The 22,205-nt window shown below is 42.3% G+C and overlaps 1 protein-coding gene across 2 annotated transcripts in view; it reads left to right on the top strand.

The window, feature by feature from the left end:
- LOC147706079 (serine/threonine-protein phosphatase 4 regulatory subunit 1-like) overlaps positions 1-22,205 on the top strand; it is a 342,243-nt gene that overhangs the window by 171,544 nt on the left and 148,494 nt on the right. For both annotated transcript variants that reach the window (XM_086932523.1, XM_086932522.1), the window contains one exon: positions 6,836-6,982. In XM_086932523.1, the coding sequence (XP_086788649.1) occupies positions 6,836-6,982 (147 nt within the window). The remainder of the gene's footprint in view (positions 1-6,835; positions 6,983-22,205) is intronic.

The raw sequence follows: 22,205 nt of genomic DNA, 5'->3' as shown, positions 1-22,205 counted from the left end.
GTGGGAGGGGGCCATGTGCCTCACTCTGGTTGGCTGGGTCCCCCCCATCTGCAAGATGGCGGTGACTGAGAGTTGTGCTTCACCACACCTCCCCCACCTGAGGGGTGGAGTTGGCAAAGGTGGGCACACCTCCCTTCCTCACTTGGTTTTCCCGCTGATGCTTTTGCCCAAAGTGGGGGCCAGAACCTGTGGGGGCCAGTTGCTGCAAGCAGCAAAGGGCCTAGGGAAGCTCAAAAAGGCGGCAAGCCTTTAATGCTTCCCGTTCGTTGACCCTGCCCATCCTGTGGGAGGAGGCTTGGCACCTCGTCCCAGAATGTGCATCGTTTCAGACCCCCTGAGCAGCAGGCTCTCGACCCAGGGGTCCAGAAACATGTCTGGTGGTGGCAGCTGGTGATCAGCCACTCAGCCTGGACACTAGTGTTAGGGCATTTTTACAGGAGACCTCTCTAAGATGCCCTCTGTATGCATTTTTCATTAAATCCCACACTGGCCTCAGTGTGGGTTTAATGTGCTGAGAAATTTGATTCCAAACTTCCCAGGTTTCAGTAAAGCCATTATGGTACTGTGGAGTTCGTAATGACAAACTCCCAGCACCATATTTTCTTTTTTTCTTTTTTTTATTTTTTGAAAACCTTTATTGCGCAGTAGTAAAAGTACAAATACGGGCCTACAACCATACGGCCGGCCACGAAAACTGTTGAGGCACTGGTGCACACATTACGGCGACACGATAGCACATGAGGATCATAGGCAAACAATGAGAGTTACACTGTAAAACAACGAGGTACCGTGTCTCAGGAGCATTGAAGGTTAATTTTTAAAGGTTTTTTATGTTGCAACTATTGAAGTCCGACATTATAATTTCACATAAACAGCAAATAAAGAAAAGAAGCCCGTGCAGGCAAGGCGTAACATTACCAACAGTTGTATCAAGTAATCCAATCACCCAAGAAGCTAGGTCCCCCAGGCGGGATGGCGGCTTAAAATCCTACAGCAGGAGTATCAGATTTAACATAGCACCCAGTGTCCACCGCCACCCACCCTATTCTAACCCTGACACGGACCCAAGAAGGTATAAAGAAAAGAGGACGAACAACGAATAAAATAAGGCACCATAGAAACCGAAACAGAAAACAAAAAGTCACCCAACCCCCCACCCTACATGCATGCAGAGGCTACGGCCTGCCCCCCCCCCAGCAGTGTGTCTGTCGCCCAATAAACCCGAAATATAGAAGAGAAAGCAGAAAAAGAAAGAATAAATATAACTCCTGAGATATAGGGAGGAAGAATAGAGAAATCTAATCTATACCTCCCAATGAGAAAAATTGAGGGGAGGAGCCAAACGAGCACTAAGTCTCTCGGACACCCCAACCATACAGAGATTCCCACCCTTTATGTCGCAAAAAGAATAGAGAATATGCAGTACGAAAGAAAAATAGGGAGAGATCACAAGTTCCATATCAGCACGCAATTAAAGGGTGGCCCATCCCGAAACCCCACCCGCCATTCAAGTCGATTCATCACATCCCCGCATGTGTACCAGCGAAAAACAATGTATTGTGAACATCATACAGAGCAAGGAGAGTCACACTAGTGCATATTGAAGAAGCGTTGCAAACCGAGCCCACGCTAGCCAGGAATGTACAGTTCTTCAGGAGGAAACCGCTACCCCTGGCCAGTCCGCACTCGACCCCCCGGCCTAAATCCACGCAGGGCAATCCTCACTGGTGGAACAAAGGGACAAGATGGCCGCTCCCGGCAGGGAGATGTCGTTCCGATACAAAATGGACAGGTCCATCCTCGACCAGATCCATGTACCCCACGGAATAGCGCCAGCAGATTCTCCCGAAATTGTAAAACAATGAGAGTAAGAAGCGGGACCAAAAGAGCATGGGCACTCAGACTAAGCAGTTGATGGGTGTGTGGCGTCATTCCCAGAGGCAGCAAAGTCTCGGCAGAAACCATGGGCTCCGATGGAGGCTGTAACAGTGTAGCGCTGATGAAGTTAATGGGCACTTGCGGCAACAATGTAGCCCGGTCCGGAGTCAGGATAGACAAAGCGTCACAGTGAGGGAAGCAAACCGGTGGTGTGTAATCCGCCCCGGGCGTAGCAGCTTCAAATTTCTCACACAGCGACAGAAAGCCCACACGCATTTCTGCCCGCAGATCATGAATTGCGTCAAGAATAGAGCCATAGGTCAGAGCGGCCGGGGGTTCCATCTTTGCCCCGGTCCCAGGCGCGGCCCCCAAGGCAGGACAGCGCCCAGGGCGCCGCAGCATAGTCCAGTTATTGTCCGAGGCAGCGTTGGCATTCAGCGCAGTCGAATCAACCTCGCATCTGCTTCACCGGGGGAAACTCAGGGGCGCATTGGCACAAGTACCGCCAAAACAATAAGGACTCAAGTCGCTATGCCAGGGCGGACAAGCAAGCAGTGGATGACCCGCAATAAAAGCCCCACGATGGTAACAACGGAGCGGGAGCAGGCTTATGAGGGACTTGTGGCATTCAAGCGTCCGCCATCATGGAAGTGGCGCAGCGTATCTTACTTGAAGGTCCCGGTAGAGGAGGCACCCGTGAAAACTCCCGGTCGGCAGGCACTCAGTGAGCAAGTGAAGGGCAGGCGCGGACAGTAGCAGATAGTAGCGCCAGTCAGGGCGCCAGGGTCATTCCGCATCCATAGCCCCTCGTAGGTCCGGCAGCCGCCATGTCCTTATCTCGGCTCGGGTCTCGGTCACAGGGGTAGAGACGGACGCCGCAGATCACTCGGCAATCTTGCGGGTTCTCAGGCCGGCAGGGACCTCGGGAGAGCACCATTCAACGCAGCTCTCTTTCCCCGTCCTCTCGCTAGCACTCCGTGGCAGGAGATAGGTCAGGATGCCGTCGCGAGGAACAAAGGATCGGGGAGCCGAGGGACTACACGTCCGTTCCCATCGCCATCTTGGCTCCTCCCCAGCACCATATATTCTTAATAGCATTATTGCACTTACAATGTCTAAGAATTAACTTAGACACTGTAGGGGTACAGTGCTCATGCACCTGTACCCTCACCATTGATATAGTGCACCCAGCTAGAGAAGTGGCTGATCTATGCTAGGGCAGTGGGTTGTAGGCATGGCACACAGGGATGTGTGCCATTCGACTCTTCACTTTGTTCTGCACCAAAACACGCAGTCTGCAAAGGCAGTGTGTGAGTGTAAAGGTACAGGGCCTCTAAGTGTGATACAAGAAGTTCTGCAGCCCTTAGAGGCCTTCCTTGACCACAGTGCCCATGGTACCTGTGGTACCATTTACAAGGGACTGACCTGTGGCCAAAGAGTGCCAATTGGGTTTTGTTTGCAATGCAGTTTAGGGAAAGAGCATAGGCCCTGGGTACCTGGCTGACAGGAACCCAGGGCAAACTCACTCAAAGCACATCAGCAGTTCAGCAAAAATCAGGGGCAACCATGCAAAAAGAGGGAACTTTCTTACAATAAGGTCATACTAATGTTTTTAGGCATGGGGGAGACTAAGTGATCTACCCTAAATTGCAGGCTGTTGATAATAGCTGAGACTTGAACCTGCATGCCCAGTTCCATAGTCAACAGCACCAGCTGTTCCACCACACCCTTTCTGGGATAATAGGCAACAATAATCTGCTACCCACTTCTGCCTTTTGTCGCATGCCTGTCACGCCTCTTGCCACTGGATTGGTTATTTCGAACAGTGGTCAAAATACATTTAAACAAGCCCTTTTGAAAGCAACAAATTAGAGACATGCTGATATGAAAAACTTTAATTAAACAATGTACGTTTATTAGCACTAAGTCGAGCAGGGGCAGGAGGGATGAACGCTTCCTGGGGACAAAAAAGTAAACCATTAAAACACACGGACATCGGGACTGGTGAACGGGTAGAGGAAGAAAAGCCGACATTTGAGATACAGGGGCAAAAACAAACTAAACCAAGCAATGCAAAAAAAAAAAAACACCACATGCCCAGAAAAGGGAGAGGTGGAGGGACGAGGGAGGTGGTGAATATGACAGTGGGTGGGGGCAGGAGCATAGCCTACATGTCAATGGGTGGCGCTCGGAGATAGGAGCAGATCGTAAATATGCATAAAGGGAGCAAGAGTTGCTGCGGGCAAGCAAGAAACTGCGCTGGAGTGTTAAATGCAAAATAATTAGCTCGCCGGACAAACTATAAATAAATGCGAGAGAAAGAGCACATGCAATCGAAGTGAAAACACACTCGAAGGCGGGACAAAGAGCAGCGCTTAACCAATTAAAAAAAAAAAAGCAATTCAGAAAGGCACACAAAGCAACTAATAGCGGTGGGTGTGGACTAAGTCCACAGAGAAATTACAGCATGCCTCTGAGAGCAACGCATGCGCGCTGCCTCTAGGCTCGACCTAAAAAGGACATTGCCACTAGCCCGTTACACATTCCTGTTTCGACCTCTCCAACTCTACCAACACCACCCCCATCCTCCACTCCGCCACCTGCTTCACGAGACAAATTTGAAGAAGGCGCTTTGTGTAGGTCACAGTTCACTGCTTGAACTTGATTCAGTTTACTAGCATCGACATAACATTAGTAATGCTTACTTTAACTCCGTTGTCACCCACCTGTGGCAAAACAATCTAATAATGGGGTCGATGCCCATGCGCAGTATCACCAAAAGGAGTTGTCACACAGCCTCGTGACTTGTAGGAAAACAAATTGCAGTCATCGAGCTCAGCATTAGCTGGCGGACTTACGCAATGCATGTGAATCTGAAGCGCTACATGCCAAGAACAGATGCTTACAGGATAAGTAACATCCATATCTATCTATCTATCTATCTATCTATCTATCTATCTATCTATCTATCTATCTATCTATCTATCTATCTATCTATCTATCTATCTATCTATCTATCTATCTATCTCTTCCGCGATCTCTTTTAATTTTGTAGCAGGGATTGAAAGGTACATGTAAAGTTAAAGGGGAGTTGTAATAAAATAGTCTTAGATAAATGTGATTGTATGTAAAGATAGTTTAATGTAAAAGTTTTGCCACAGGACTAGCGTATGCTTGATGTTGAATGATTGCACAGAATGGGCATATATGATAATCTCATTGCCTTTTAGGCCAAACTAAATATACCTGGAGTGTACCTCCCTTTTCGGCCTTTTCCAGTAAAGGATCTGCACCTTTGAATTAAAACAAACGAAAATACCCTTGAGAAAACAGTTTGTCTTTTTTGCAGCTTTCTCGGTCTGAGTCAAGCAATACATGCAGATTCCAACATTGTGCATGACAATAAAACTTCATGATATGTGAAGAGCTGTATTTAATTGACTTAGTGCCACATGTATATCCGTTATATGGCCCCAGAATCCCTAGTGCATATATTTGATACAAAATATAATAATACTGTGGATCCAAAAGCATACCACACAGCAGCAGCATTACTGAAATCAGTAGTAGTTTAACTTTATGGAACACAGTGTATGCTATTTGTGAAAAAGTAGAAGACATCACCTGTTCCATTAGTTAAGAAAATCGGAAAATGTTATTTGGGAACACTGAAAGACTGTATGATCCTACGAAATCTAATATTGTTACTTTGTCAACATGTATGTCATGGTAAATAAAGTAGCTTAAGATTTGGAAGTTGTGGTGTAACCAGGACTTTCAACCAGACAAAATTAAACTGTGTCCCAGACAATAGAGACGCTATGACGGGCTTACCTAGAGACACCTATTCCTAAACATAGGCATCATTGCTTTTGGCAACAAGGAAAGACAGCAGAATGGTAGAGAACCCTGCCTTAATAACTATCATTTTTTTAAAGCACATTGGCAGCTTTTTTATGATTCCTGCAAGTGACCTCCTAATACTATATTTAGTGATGAACTTTGGATTTAGAAATCCTATTAATTCTCTGCTACATTAAAAAAATTGACCTAAAACCCACTTGCCTAGTTACAGTTTGACCTTTTTGAGAGTAATATGTGCGTGCTACACGAAAGTTTCTCAAGCCTGTAGAACTTGCAAACTACTACTACACACAGGATCATATGCCACTGGTGTTAAAAAAAGGAACGTTGGTGCATAAACCATTTATGTATTTTGTGGGTACTAGCAATATGGGAAAAGCCTGATCCACCTGGCATGGTGCTATTACTAGTTTGTTGGTTACAAGGTCTCCATACATAGAGTATTGCTAACTAAAGGTGCTGCGACTGAGGTTGCATGAATGATTAAGGGGTAGATGGATGGCTATACTAATCACAAATGGATTTGTCGTTTTGGCACCAACTGTTATAAAACAAGACATTGCTATATCATGTTTGCCTCCCAGGACCCCAGTCATATGTGATTGAAAGAAAACACTTAGATTTTGCTAGGAAATTAAGGTTCTCCTAGTGAATTGACAAATGTTACAGAGCGGTTTCTTTTTAACATATTGTGCTGCACTGAGTGGAAAATTAAAACAATTGGGCACAAAACAGCCTTAGGGATATGTGAAATCCTAAAGGATTTCCTAATTCCCTAATCCTAATTCCCTCACCTCTAACCCCTAAACAGTCTCCCGTCTCTTTCCATTTTAGGAGTAAGCTCTCAGCGCCAGGATACCTGCCAGGTGACAGATGCGCTATACAAATGTTTTAAATAAAATAATAAATATATGCTGCACATCAAGCTAAATCTTTTAAACAAAGTGCTAAATTTATAAATATTTGTACAATGTTATGTATTATACATATGTTTTATACAGGTTTAGTATAACCGGATCTATACAACACTGTTTCTAATTTAAACTGTTGTAAAATACAATAAAAAATAGATTCTATGTTTTCATAATTTTAGGTTCGAAAATCAAGCCAAGAAGCCTTGTTAATGTTACTTGACCAAGATTTAGTCGACCAAACTGACATTGAAAACAAGGTGTGCCCTATTTTGCTGGATCTTTCTTCTCCAGAGAGTGATGACGAATACAAAGTGGAAGCTGTGAATGTAAGTTCCGGTGAAGGTCCCATGCTTAATCTTTGAATGGCTATTTTTGTCTGCTCCAAGATGTAGAAGTTAATTATGAAAAGAAGTGTTGTCCACACATGGAATAATAAAAATTTGAGTATATTTTCAAATTCATGAACATGCGGTTGTAGCTCATTAGGTGTTAGCTTTACAGTTAAATTGGTTTGTTTTACCAGTCTTATTAACAGTACACATTTGCCCATTGCTATGCATCCAATTTAGTTCTGCGCTAGTAAGATTCTCTTAGTAAACCTGTTGAGGCAGGCCACGAATTGCCTGGCTGAAAAACTACACCAGACCCACTGATAAGGGCAGTGGTGTCGCATGCAGAATGTTTTTATGATGCTTAGAACATTTATTTTATTTATGTGATTTGTGGGAATCCAACGTAAAGCAAAAATACAGATTTGTGTTGGCGAACATTAGGAACTTTGCCAGTTTACCGTCATCTGTGATCTGTGGTAGCCCATTCAATAGGGGTGTTGGTATGTGAATGGATAACAGTGCTGAATTCTATATATACATTTTATTTTTCTTTCAAAATGTTTTCTCACTCTTTTTGCCGACTATTATGAATGTATATGCTTCAAACATGTCCCACCTTTTACCCAGCTTATTCTGTATATTTTTTTCCTCAAAAGATGGTATGACCATCTTCACAGTCTTTGCCATCGGAGTTCATAAATATTAAAATGTCTATGGCAGATCCTATAACATGTTATGCAGAGAAATAGGTATGATTTCTAAGAAATGTTGCTGGCTGTTACAAATAGGGTCTCAAGTTGGCAAGGGTTTGCACCTTTGTCCAAATTAGGACCCTTCTTCCTATTCATGATAAGGAAGTTAGACTCCTAAAATAACCCCTGCTTCACCCCCTTTGTAGCTTGGCATGAGCAGTCAGGCTTATCTTAGAGGCAGTGTGTAAAGCATTTGCAAATAACCAACAGTAATACATTGTAAGCACTACAAAAGGACACCACACCAGTTTAGAAAAATGTCCAATATTTTTATATACTTAAGACCAGGCCAAAAACGATAGAAATCCACTATACAGTACTTAGAAATGTTCAGTTATCACAATATGCTTGACAAACAGTTCCTTGATGTCGATAGCTCTGTCCGGGGCTATCACGGCAGCGTTGTGAACGTATAAACCCAAACAGTTCTGACTGACCGCAGCGTTGCAGATCAGTTACGGTGTCGGGAAGACCTGCAAACAGTACCTTTAGAGATGCAGGGTGACTGCGACCTCTCGTTGAGCTTCTCAAAGCATGGCGTCCGCATGCGTCTGTTCCGGAGATTGGTGCAGGAGTCGCCGGACTTTCGAAGTCACCCATGTTGCAGATCGAACTCTTCTCTATTGAAATCAGGAGCGCTGGCGTCGGCAGGCGTTGGGTGCGGCGCCAGCAGAGACTCAGTGGGGGCGTCGTATAGCGTGATCGGGGAGACCAGGGTCGCAGTGCGAGGTGAATGCGGTGCTTTTCGCAGTGCTGGCAGTTTGCGGTGCAGGCAGCAGCGTCGTTGCTGAAGCGCTGTCGTCCGCTGACGAACTGGAGTCAATGGCGCCGGTGTCGGTAGGCCATGGCCGCACGGCAGGATGAGGGCCGTGTGTTGTGTAACTTTACGAGCGGTGCCCTCCAACCACAGTGCAAGCAGCGGCTTAGATTTCGGCATGGAGCAGCGTAGTTGGGGATAGCAAGGGATCGTCGTGAAGTGAGGTCGTGCGGTGCCCTCAGGTCGCGGTGAAAGCAGCGGCTCGGTGACTGCATCAGCTGGCGGTGACGCCAGGACACGGAGTCTGCAGCGTCGTCTAAGTCGTCGGGTTGCTTTTTCTTCTGTTGCAGCACAAAACACACAGTTCCCAGTGCTGAGGGCAGAAGAGCTTGAAGTCTTTGCTGTTCCTGTGACTTCTTGAACAGGGGGGCAAGCTCTACCTCAAGCCCTTGGATAAACTCACAAAAGTAGATTGCAGAAAGCTCAGTCCAGTCCTTTCACTGCCCAAGACGGAATCAGCCACTGCAGGCCAACACAGCAAAGCACACAACAATGTGGTAGTTCCTCCTCACAGCTTCTCCAGTTCTTCTTCTGGGCAGTCTTCTTGGTCCAAAAGAGTTCTAAGGTTCAGGGGTCTGGGCCCCAATATTTATATCCCAAAATCCTTTGATCTCTTAGGCAGAGAGTGTCTGTGCCCAGCCAAAACCAGTTCTGCCTTTTCTGGTGTGGCTTCCTGGGAGGAGGTGGAGACTGCATTGTCAGAGGCAGACCAGGACTATTCATGTGCAACGAAATCTCCTCCCCCTACTCTACATGCAGCCCAGGTCTATTCAGCCATTTCCTGACCCACCTAGAACATCCAGAGCCACTCCTGCTCCCCAGCCCCTGTCATCCAAAACCCAGACAGTCAATCCATAAACCCAGCAGAGGCACACTGGATGATTAGGCAAGAAATTACCTACTTTCTAAAAGTGGTATTTTAAAACACAGAATGTAAAAATCACCTTCACTAAAAGATGCATCTTTAAATTCTAAGTTCAAGCATTCTAAACTTCATCCTCCTACATAGTTCTCATGGCCAGTTTTTTTATAAGATGTTATAAACATACTCCCCATTCTGTCCTATGGGGAACAGGTAGCCTTGCAATAGTGAAAAAGGAAATTGGCATTAATTCTCCATCAGGACATGCCACACACACCAGGGCATGTCCTACATTTCACATACGCTGCATCCTGCCCACAGGGGTGCCTTGGGCCTACCTTAGGGATGACTGACATGTAAGAAAAGAGAAGGTTAGGGCCTATAATCATTGTACCAGCACGGCAGGAGGACGGGGATTCTTGTCCTACTATAGAGAATCTCTGTTGATGAAGTGTCTGATAAACCCTCCAAAAATCACCATTATCGCAAATAATCCTTTCTTACCCATTCAAGTCTATTACAGATTTTCTCTTGGTTTGCTTCACCGTACGGACCAACCAAACCCACTTATCTAACCTGAAAGATATTGAGCAGCATTTCCAACCAGCCCCAAACTGACATTTTACTCTCAATTGATGGACAATAATCTAGAAACAAGTGTCAAGAGATATACAGCACTGGCTATACCAACATAAGGTAAATGCTTCAATACTAGTGAATAAGCTGAAGTGACTTTAACTACACACTGCATGTACTATAATGCATCAGTGACCGTGGCGGCTGGTGACAAGTGTTGGGGTAAGCAACTCCATTCTTTTGATCCTCTGACAGGCACTTTGAGAAACCAGCAGTGCCTTTTGGGTCAATGCCAAAGCTCTCAATCAAAGCTTGTTTTAAACAATGGTTAAAACAGACCAAGACTGGGAGCTCAGGAGTTGAGGCTGAAGGCAGTGTGGAGTTTTAATATGTTCTGAAGCTTCACAGAATCAACAGTGCAATAAAGCTGAAATAATGAATTTGGATGCTGTCGCTGTCAAAAGGCCTTACTGCCAAATATTGGTTGGCGGATTGCGGATCTCCATCTACTTTAATTGATCTTCCTGACTGGAAAAATGTTAGCAGTGTGGAATTAAGGAAATCTGCTATGAGACCCCTAGGGTATGGTGGGAAACAGATTGATGTACTCTTTAAAGGCAAATCCGCACTGGTTGTTGTGTACATAGCAAAATATTTCTCATCATTGTTGGGATTGTTCGAACAATGACAATTTAAAAATCATCTTAGACCCTAGCATTTCTGAGCATGTTTTGCTTAAATGGCAATATTCAGATCTATGTGTGCTTTAGCTTTGAGTGGGAGCTGAAATATCCTTAAGTTTTTTCTGAGAATCTTGGAAAGAATGAAACACAAAATTCAACTTAAATCGGGAGTAGATCCCATAGTCCAGAAAGTGATAAGGGTACCCCTTGCAGTCAGAGCAGAATTGTAAAAAAAACTGGACAACCAACAACATAAAGACATCATAGAGAGCTCAGAATGGTTATCGCCTACTGTTTTAGCATGGAAACATAATGGGAGTTTAAGAACGTGTGTTGATCGCATGACTCATTAATATATGGGATATCATGATCTCCATGGGAATTGACACTGAGATTATCAATTTTACCAGGCAGCTTTATGTAGGGGCCACAGCAAGTGCTAGGTTTGGCAGAGCTGGGAAATGCACTAATCCATTTGGCATTAAGCTTTGAGTGAGACAAGGATGTGTGCTTGCCCCATTCTTGTTCACCCTGTAAACTAATATGGTGGAGAATGCCCTAGGAAATTGTACTAAGGATGATCCATATATCGAAGGGAGCCAGATTCCTATTCTCCTCTATGCAGACGATGCAGTGATCATGGCACGTACTACTAGAGCACTGCAAAGCCTCATAGAAAAATTTGCTAGGTTCATGTTCTCCCTGGACCTGCGTGTAAACCAGTTAAAATAGTTTGTATTAATCGCATACTCACCATCAAAAAAGTGTCCAGCTTTTTATATTGCCCAGTGCAGAGTAGAGGTGGTTGATTCTTTTCCCTATCTTGGGGTCTTAATCAATGAGAATTCTTGGAACTATATGGTGAGAAATCGATCCCTGAATCTGGAGAGAGATGCTGCTGCCGTCTTTACCTTTGCAAAGAAAGTGGGGAACAAACCGATCCCTCACAAGCCAAAACCACGTATGGGGTGGCTGTGTTTGGTAGAGAAAAAATAGTTTCTCTACAAGGTATTGAAGATACCGTTGCTAAAAGGCTACTTTCCTTGCCTCAAAGTTGTTCTAATTTTATATCTGATAATGAGTTGAGTCTATCTAATATTAGTGATACAACTAAACTGGCCCCCGTTACTGTGGCTTTCTATTTGGAAGAGGGAGAGCCTGACTCTCAACCATGCAATATAAAGGGATTGCCTCAAACTGGATCATGCCAAGGCAATACCATGTCTGAGATCTGTGAGATCCACATTGGCAAGCATTGGCTTGCGTTAACTGTTTCACTCCCCACTAGCTTGTGCTACCTTCCCTAAAACTAAACTGAAGCGCATCTCCTAGAGAACACAGCTGGCATCAGATGGGAGGCAAACAAAAATAAATCCACTGTAGCTCTGTATTATAGGGCACCTATAATAAGATGTGATGCTAATTCTTATCTTACACTAGTTAAAAATGTACATCATTTTATATTGGTTGGATGTCACCTAAATTTTATTCCACTAATGGTGGACTTTCCACCTAAAACTCACATGCTTAAAATATTTGTCACGTTACCCATGCAATGGGGTTTCAGAACAATCCGCTCATCTACTGTTTTTTGTTCATTTTATTCTCAACAAAGAAAAGCTATATTGATTCCATTTCTGCGCTCAACTAATTTCAGACAGTATAAACAATGGATCCATTTCCAACAGCTTGATAGCCCTGCTGTCTATTTGGTATAGGCAATATATTTATGGGCTATTGTTAAATGCAGAAGAGCACTCTAGTGACTAGAAAGGATAAGTTACTGTTGCACATGTTTGCTGCTATTGTATAAAGGGCGCGGGGATAGACTTGGGGGCGGGGGGGGGTATTGCATTGCCTTGTCCTCGAACGTAGAGAGTGTTGTGTTTTCAGGATGATGTGTTGGTCTTCTGTTACATAAAAATTGGTCTTTGGCAGTGCCCGAGCTAGCCATTACAAGAGGTTAACGTTAGTCCTGAATCTTCTAGAACTAAAAAGGAGTCACTCTTAAAGTATAACAAAGTAAGTTTGGTATATCTGAAGTACATTTTTCTGGCCTTAAATTGTCAGAACAAAAGTAAAGTTTTGTTTAAGCCATGGTTGAAGCATCTGTTACTCAAGGGAATGATCAGTTGCGATTATTCATGGAACTGATGGAATTCTATTAGTTTTATTCCTCATTGTGCAGAAAGAATTTACGCAATGTGTCCGTTATTGAAAAAGAGGAAACATTTGTAAAGAATGATCTGTCTGAACATAAGTTTGAGAATGTTAAAAGAGAAATAGCCTATACAATACCCCTCAAACCGCTTGATCCCAGTATTGTCATCACAGATGTCAATCAGTATAGTTTGGGAGCAGTATTGTTTCAAAGTAAAAATGGTACAGAGGAAGTGGTAGCATTTGCCATTCTTAGTCTTAAGGATGCGGCGGCCTCATACTCTGTTGTAGAACGTGAAGCCTTGGCTTTCTGGTGGGGTGTAAACCATTTTTGATAGAATTTGTGTGGCACAGAGGTTGTAGTATTAGTTGATCACAAACCCTTGATTGACATTTTTACCACCAATGGGCGCTGGTAAGGGGACTCCCAGAATAGCCAGGTGATAATGTAGAATGCAAGAGTTCTGCTGCAAGTTTGTGTATATTCCTGGAATGAAAAATATGATAGCAAATTGTTGAGATTACCAGTGAATTCAAACGATGAGGATTAGAGAATGAGCATGATGGAGGAAGAAGACATAGTTGTTAGTGTGTTAACATACATCATTAACAATGCCATTTCAGAAGTCAGAATCGTTAGTTGCTTTGAGTCAAGATACCACATTGATAGAAGTAATGAAATATGTCAGTGAAGGTTGGCCTAGAGGGAAACCGAATGATAATCTTGTTGATGGTGTTAGGAAAACTGAATCTGAGATATCAGTGGTGGGTGGATTGCTTCACAGTTCTGATCTTTTGATGGTACCTATTTCCTTAAGGAAAATGTGAGAGTTGTTTTGGTGGACGGGTGTGGACCAGCGTATAGAGCAATATATGCTGGAATGAAAATCATGTTTTGCATAGGATATAACAGAGGTTACAATATCCAGTCCTATGATTGCTGTTCCTTAGAATGCATGGTCTAAATTGGATATTGACATAATTGGTCCTTTGGTGGTAAGCAATGGGCATGTTAAGTATGTCATTGTGGTAGTTTATTATTCTGGGTGGTTGGAAATGGCTTTTTGAATAAAAATGGCCTCTTCTGTGGTGGAGGATGTTTTGAGAAAGTTCTTCTGAGAGGGGATTCCGTGGAGATTGTCATAGATAATGCCCCTCAGTTTACTTCTTAGGAGTTGCACATTACTACTTCATTATAGCATTCAAGTAGCAGTGAATTAAAGAAAACATACAGTCATCAATAGTGAATGGTTTAGATTGAACTGAGAGCAGAGCACTTAATGTTAAGGAAGAACATTATGTGGGGGTGAAAGTTTCATTCAGGAGAGTAAAAAAAAAAATCTTCCTGATTTTCAATATCTAACGAGGTGGTTTGTGTAAATAAATATTCAGTAATATTGGTTGATTTGAAAGTGTTGGAACAAGAATCAAGTATCTATTGTTTGAATGCAACATAATCCTGTAGGTTTTGAGCCGAAACTTATGGTAGTTTCTGAGGTTACTTTGAATGAAATTGTGCATGAATACAAGTCTTTCATTAAAGTTACCGGATTATATTTTGAATTGAATAGTAATTTTTAAGACTAAACTTGATGTTTGTATATACATGTAGAATCGTTTTTTTCTTTTTTGCAGAGCGATTATTTAGTTATCAGTGATTATTTATAGGCAGTCATTCTTTACATATTGTACGGGGGAGATGTGTTGGGTTCTATTGCTCTGTGTTCCTTATTTAGAATTAGAATGTGGTACATGTTTGAAATGTATATTCCAGCATTGTAGGGCAGTTGAAGGTTCCTGCCTGTGCTGCCGATCATGTAATGAGATGCTGAATAAACCTTACCTGGTGGAGGCTAACCTCCACTCCCAGGGAGCTTCTTTTTACCTTTACATGGACAGTTGGTTAGCAAAGGAAAATACAGCTCAGCAATTTGGTCTTGTACACAGAAAACATTTTCTTGACTTAATCAATAAGGGTTTACCATCAAGGTCCTGAAATCCCACCTGCCACACTCCCCCAGATCCAACAATTATCTTAGTTTAACACGCAGTACCTAAGTAGCTCAAGCCTTCCTAACTGGAAAAGAAAGCAGCTTTTCGGAGACTGGTATCACTTTTCTAGACTCCACAATCTCGCACATTGAGAATGGGGATGACGTTGCGTAGAGTTAGTCCCTAATTTACACTTCAAATATGCCCTTTGCGAGTTTGGTGACTTGGTAAGTGCAAGCATCTGAGGATTGGGAGAATCCAGTCTAGTTTGGTTGTCGCCTCTGCTAAAGCACTGGCTGATATGGTAGACATACACAATTTCACAATAGGCAGCTATATATTTCCAGTCTCCGTCACACTCACCACAAACTTTCCCTTCAAGGTTGGGACTCCCATATGTAACATTTCAGAGACTAGGAGAAATTAGCATAATGAGACAAATCCACGACATCAATGTGTTGGGATTACAATCCGTGTTTTTGTCCTTGACTACCATTTAATCTGCACTTACATGGCAAGAATGTTATGCTGTTCAAAAACATTGTGACTATATTCAGAAGCAGGCGGGTCCTCGCTCGTTTCACGAGGTGCAGACATAAGTGGCACTGGCTCTTCAATTTCATACCCACCTTCTCAATGAACTCCTGCCTAGAATAGACTATGTATTTGCAGACGTGCTTAGTAGGAACAGTAAGAGAACAAACACCAAACCACATATACTCTCTCACTAATTCTCACACCCCTCTCTCTCTCGTACTCCTTCTCTCTACCACTCCTTCACTCTCACCCACACTACCTTATGCGCTCTCATTCCCAAAATTCCCTACTTTTTCTTTCACAGCTGGGGCACATATACAGTTGATTAACTAATCAGGGATATTTATTTTCACTTTTTTGCCTCTACCACTTGTCCTTGGAGTTGCTAAAAAGCAATGACTAGCACGCTTGACAATGATTTTAGTTGCACCAACAATGGTGGAGAGGTCCTGGTGCACTTATTTGCTAGATATGCCATACAACTTCACTGCAAGCTCAAGGCATGCTTAAATAGGTTAACAACGAACATACAAATTTAATTCTCCAATTCGTAATAATGAACCTGACCTTCACCTCCTAAGTTGTTGATTGTGAATATCTTAACCTTCCTTCAGAATGTGTACTTACTCTTAAAAGAAGACAACACCCACAACACAAACTTTCCATACAGCAAATTGGAAACTCTTTCTTCTTTATTTGGAAACACTGTCTTCTTTACTGTAAATGTTCCTCTGTAGATCCACTCACTGCAACTTTGAGTATTGTCCGTTATCTATATTCTCTTAAGGAGGCAGTCCTATCCTACACGTCTATTCAGTTAGGTAATGCTTGGTATATCCCAGTCATTAAAGCATTCATCCAATCTAGAGCATCCTGTGGGCCTACATGGGATTTCAACATTTGCTTAACCAGACTTATGGATACACCTTTTGAACCACTGAATTTCAGTTCACCACATGCGTGGAAAGAGAAAGTTGTATTCTTGGTCTCAGTTGTTTCTTTGGGTACTTCAGGTGCTCTTCATGGAATGCCTTTTGTTCAGGACCATAAAGACAAAGTGGTCTTGCATACACATCTGAGACTCCCCCCAAAGATCATCTAACTTTTAACGTCAGTCAAGCTATTCAACCTCCAACCTTTTTGAAAAATCCTCCAAACAGATCACAAAGATCTCTACATTCACAGGAAATCGAAGTGAGTACTAATGTAATAAATAACCCAGAGCGGGCTTTAGGCACAGCGGTTGTTTGTCTTATTTGAACCAGCACACCTTTCTAAAGCGGGCATTGTCAGATAACTGTACTGTGCATTCATGTTTTCTATGCAAGCACAGACAGACAACTTTGGCACATTCAACATGCAAAAAATATGCTTAGTTATCCTTAGCAACCTCCCACTGATATTTGTAAGGTGGCAACATAGTCATCTGTTCATACTTTAACCCAACATTACTGTTTGCAGCTTGTCTGATTGTAGATTCATATGAGCCATTGACCTCCCCTGTGGGTGGAAAGTAGGTGCTAGCTAGTTGTTCTAAAAAGAATGTTGTACTTTAATTCACAGGCACAAACAGACACAACTGCATTCAATGAGGAACAAAATACTATGTGTGCAGATGTATTGTGGGTTTAAGTATGTGATCACTGGTCATTCTTAAAGGGTTTTTGTCTGAGCACTAAGCTGTCCAACATGTATGTGGCCCCTCCTTGCAAAGATTGTGAGACAATTTGGTTTTGTTCCCATTTCTTATGCGGATGATACCCAACTTCTCTTAACCTTTAATAAAAGTTCCCTAACCATAAAATCTCGTTTTATGGAGGGCAATGGGCATGAAAGGTATTTCGTCATGGATGACGGATGACTACCTCCAGCTAAATGCTGGAAAGACTGAGATTATGCTCTTTGGTAATGCCAATATACTCCGGTCCACAGATTGGTGGCCGGTGTATTTGGGCACAGCCCCTATCCCTAAGAGGGGTGTAAAAAACGTAGGTGTGTATTTAGGTTAGACCCGGTCTATGAAGGACCAAGTTGTGGGTACCTCTGGGACCTGCTTCCGTATGATGCGTTGTTTGCATAGTCAAGTCAATAAATTTATATAGCGCGCTACATACCCAGAGGGTCTCAAGGCGCTTCCCTCCTTCCACTAGCTATATGTAAAACCATGGTTCAGGCACTGGTCCGCAGTAGTCTGGACTATTGTAACGCTCTTTTGTTCGCAGCTAATGAGCAGGGTACTATTGCTACGTTTAGAAGAATGGGCCGAAGGCAATAATATTCTCGCAGCCTCTCAATACGGCTTCAGAAAGGGTATTGGCACCATAGAACAGTGTATTAATTTAGATCTCCTAATAGGAAAATACACTAAGGCCAAACAGGGTTCTCTGTTCCTATGTTTTGAGGACCTTTCTAGTGCCTTTGATTTGGTCGACCATACTTTGTTATGGTCAACCCTACTTGACATGGGCGCACCTACTGCCATCATTCACTTCCTAGCAAGACTTTATTCCAACTTACCTGCCCAGATTCGCTACGGACCAGAGGGGGAATGTACAAGAGAGATCAAGGTCAAATCTGGTATTAGACAGGGCTGCGTGCTGGCCCCGCTGCTCTTTTCCCTTTTTATCAATTCAATAGAGCTGGAATTAAAAAACGTCCAAGCCGACGCCCCGCAAGCAGGAGGTCAATCTATTCCGGTTTTGCTTTACGCCGATGATACTGTTCTACTTTCAAGAACCCCAATAGGCCTCCAGAAACTCATGAACTGTTTTTATGACTTTATACAGGGGAAGAAACTTAAAATTATTAACTCAAAAACATTTATTATGGCATGCGGTAAGAAGGTAAACCATCTTAAACCTTTTTATTTCAAGGAAAATCTTATTGAGGTTGTGGATAATTTCTGCTATCTGGGCATTACCTTTAATAACGGAGGGTCTTGGACCCCAGAACAACATAATGTAAAAGCAAGGATGGGGAAGGCCTCTTTAGGTGTTCTTCGTTTTGCCACAAAACTGGGAAGTCGACGTATACCAGATATGCTGAACATTTATAGACACAGATGTGCTTCTATAGCACTATATGGTTCAGGGGTTTGGGGACATTGGACTCCAAGGGACCTGCAAATATTGGAAAATCTATTCCTAAAACGACTACTTTGCCTTCCATCCTCGGCATCCACCGACCTAACCCACAAAGAACTAGGGTTGGACTATATATCTGACCTAATTGGATTGAGACCCCTAATGGTGTGGAGATCTATTTGGACCAAGGATGAAACCAGCTTTACCAAGGAAATAATTGAAGACTGTCTGCACTTGGATAAAGTCTTCAAAATCCCATGGTTAAAGTATGTGATCTCAACCTTTAATGAACTTTATGATATGAATGTACGCAAAGACCTAACAAGTGTAATTACCCTATCCAAACAGGAGGTTAAAGGTGAATTCTTGAGGGACAAATATAATAAGAGTAAAATTGAAACTAGAGATCACTCAACTCACGCTTTTTATTTCTCTAACAAAGATGAAGGGCTTGGTCTACCCATGTACCTCAAAGTTATTAGCAGACGGTCCCATCAATTTGTCCTCTCAAGATTAAGACTTGGCATCGTACATAACCTGGTGGCATTTCCAAGGATGAAAATGTATTCTGCCACCCCCTGTCCTTGTGACAGATTAACTAAGTAAAGTACTCTGCATTTCTTGCTAATCTGTCCCTTTTATAAATCCCTGCGTATCTTTTATCTTAAACCATTGTTTAAGAAATACTGTGTCTACCACTGGAAATGCTATGAAATTTTTATTCTCACTTGCCACTCCGGATTTATGTTTTTTTACCGCAACCTTTATTTTAAAATCTATTACTGCAAGAAAAAGTATGGTTTTCCAATAACATGTTCATTATAATTACTGCTGCCAGTCTATGTTCTACCTATTAAGCAATGTTATGATATGTACTTCCCCTGTTGAAAAACTTGTGTGCAATGTTTTAATCTGTATACTTTTATGATGTTTTTATAAACAATCGAATAAAGTTTATGAAATGAAATGAGTCATTACTAAAGAAACTACTGTAATACAGAATATGGTGGTGCGGCTTGTCACAAATATACCCCCTAGAACGGCCTTCCTCCCACTCCTACAACAACTTCATTGGCTTCCCATTCGCCAGAGAATTAAGTTCAACGTTTTCTGCACAGTACATAAAGCCTTAAATGGCAAAGGACCAAGTTACTTAGCTGAGAAGCTTATCCCCTATCAGTCAGGCAGGGTCCTAAGCCTTGGAGAGAAATATCTCCTTACCATTCCTCACTTCAAGAAATCCCGTATAGGAGGTAAAGCCTTTTCATAAATAGCCCCTCTGTTATGGAATCAACTGCCTCTCACTCTTTGAAGATGTATTTATCTTTTGATTTCTAGGAAAATCCTTAATACTGAACTTTTTGCTGATTAACTCTGCTGGCTCTGTACTTGTACTGCTCTAGAACGGAGATAACCCTTAGGGTGATTCGGGCGCTTTATAATTTATTAAATTAAACCCAAACTTGACCTAAAGTCAATAACAAGTTCAAGCATTGTTTTTTTTTTTAACATAACCCTTGACCGTGTATAAGAAATTGGTTTCCTCTAAACGTCAAATATAGTACTTTAGGAATTGGTTGGGCCTTTTATTTTATTTTTTGAAGTGATTTGTAGACTTAAGTCTGCATCGTTCAGATAAAGTAGACAAGTGAGCAGAATGCATGTTTTTCGTTGTCCTGAGCCTTTGCGTTATTTAGGAAGTCTCCAGCCTTTCAGAAGAGTTTGCCAAGTTTTTCATGCCGAAATGTTTTTCTTCTGCTTTATTAGATTGGTATAGGACCATTCAGTGTTAGCGACAGCAGGTACTGCTTCACAGATATTAGATTACATTTGCAGAGTTGATCCCGGGAAACTGATCAAACCTTTGTAAATACTTGCGTCCTGACTCTTATTGCACAGCAGCTTTGCTAGCCGGTCCATTATCTTATCCTTCTGAAAGCTTCTGAATTCTTTTTTTTTAACTTTATTCCTAGTTCTATGGTCTCTTGGCCTTCCCATTACTCTTTGCTAGGGGGTGTGCTTACAAGTCTAAGAATTATAAATATTATAGCAAACCACTTGGAGATGGAATTGTTACATGCAACCTCATTCTTCCGTCTGCTCTTACTCTCTCTCCTTCCCAAATTGTTTGTCATCTGCCTGAAAGCATCTGAAGAGAGATTTCTATTACCTTAAATAATTTTGTAGCCCTCCTTTCTTTGGAAAAACGCCATGCGAGCTCCATCCACTACTGCTACCTCATCAATAGTCACACAGAGCACCTGTGTATGTGTTTTAGAAAAAATAAACGTCTTTCTGAAGGCTGGGATATTCACCTTGATCTTTGCTCTGTTTTTAGGTCTCGCGCCTAGCAGTGCTCGCGTAGCACGAGACATTTTGTGGGTGAGAAACAGGGAATCTGAGCTGACCTAGGAATTTCAGCTACCCCATTGGCCTTAGCGGGCGTCTTTTAATGAAAGACTGCACGCTATTGGCCAAAGGTGGGCGTATTGCTCTGCCCACGGCCTATTGGTATCTATTACACACTTGGTGCCCCGATTATACCAAAGGTAAAGAAATAGATTATTTTTCCTATTTCTTTACTTTTGGTGTAATCGCAGCACCCGCGCTTTACTTTTAATGTTATAAGTAAAGCGAGGGTGCCGCAATTATACCAAAGGTAAAGAAATAGAAAAAACATCTATTTCTTACTTTTGGTATAATCGCGGCATAGACGCTTTACTTTTAACATTAAAAGTAAAGCGCGGGTGCCGCGATTACACAGGCATGTATACCTCTCACCGTCCAGGATCTCACTTAGACGCATGTAGATATGCATGTTTCATCCGCTATGAATTGTGCACAGCAAAAGCAAACCAGCATGTGCAATGCAATAGGTCTCACATTACTAAAAGTTTGAGCTATTGGCGTTGCATTATTGTTTGCAACAGCAATAGCTTAAACTTTTAGTAATGCGAGGCTTATTGCATTGCAAATGCTTGTTTGATGATGCAGTTTGTTCATAGTCTCCCTTCCTGGTATTTTTCAGATTGAGAACTGCATCAACATAATAAAGCACAAATTAACAGTGTAGAGACACTCAAAATGGGGAGATACGTAAGTGAATGGAAATGCAGATGCCGATACCAAAATGCTCTAGATAGCCAGACAGCCTAAGAATTGAAAGCATGGAATTGGAACATAAAACAGGCTAGTTTATGTGATAACATAGAAGAAAGGAAAAAGATGATGTTGCGGTGTTCTCCTTTTTTTTTTTTTTAAAGTGCTGGAAGCTCTAGGATAATAGAATTTGTAAAACAAAAACATAATTACAAAAAAAAGTTTGGCTAGTTTATTTAGGTGCTTTCACAGAGTGAACAGAATAAATCTTAAATACACCTTCCTATGTTAAAAAAATAATAATAAATAGGTTTTAGACCTGGCATCCTTGCGGGTTCCCCCCTAATTTTGTTCCTTCAACACTCCTGTTGCTGATTTAGTTTTAACTCGCTTTAGGATTCTATGCACTTTTCCACTGCTAGCCAAATCTAAAGGCCTTACACTCTCCCCTTAAAACATGGTAGAGTTGGCTTATACTCAATTGGCATATTTAATTTACTTGTATGCTCCTAGGGAAGTGGCACTGCTACTAGTGGGCCAACCGCAACTATTGTGCCAACCACTTATGTAGCATTTTAAACATGTCCAAGGCCTGCCATTGCAGCCTCTATTTACAGGTTGAAACTGTCATTTAGACCTAGCAAAGTAAACCTTTT

This window comes from Lissotriton vulgaris, chromosome 7, assembly GCF_964263255.1.
Source record: "Lissotriton vulgaris chromosome 7, aLisVul1.2, whole genome shotgun sequence".
Lineage (NCBI taxonomy): Eukaryota > Metazoa > Chordata > Amphibia > Caudata > Salamandridae > Lissotriton > Lissotriton vulgaris.
This window is presented reverse-complemented; position numbering and strand designations above follow the sequence as displayed.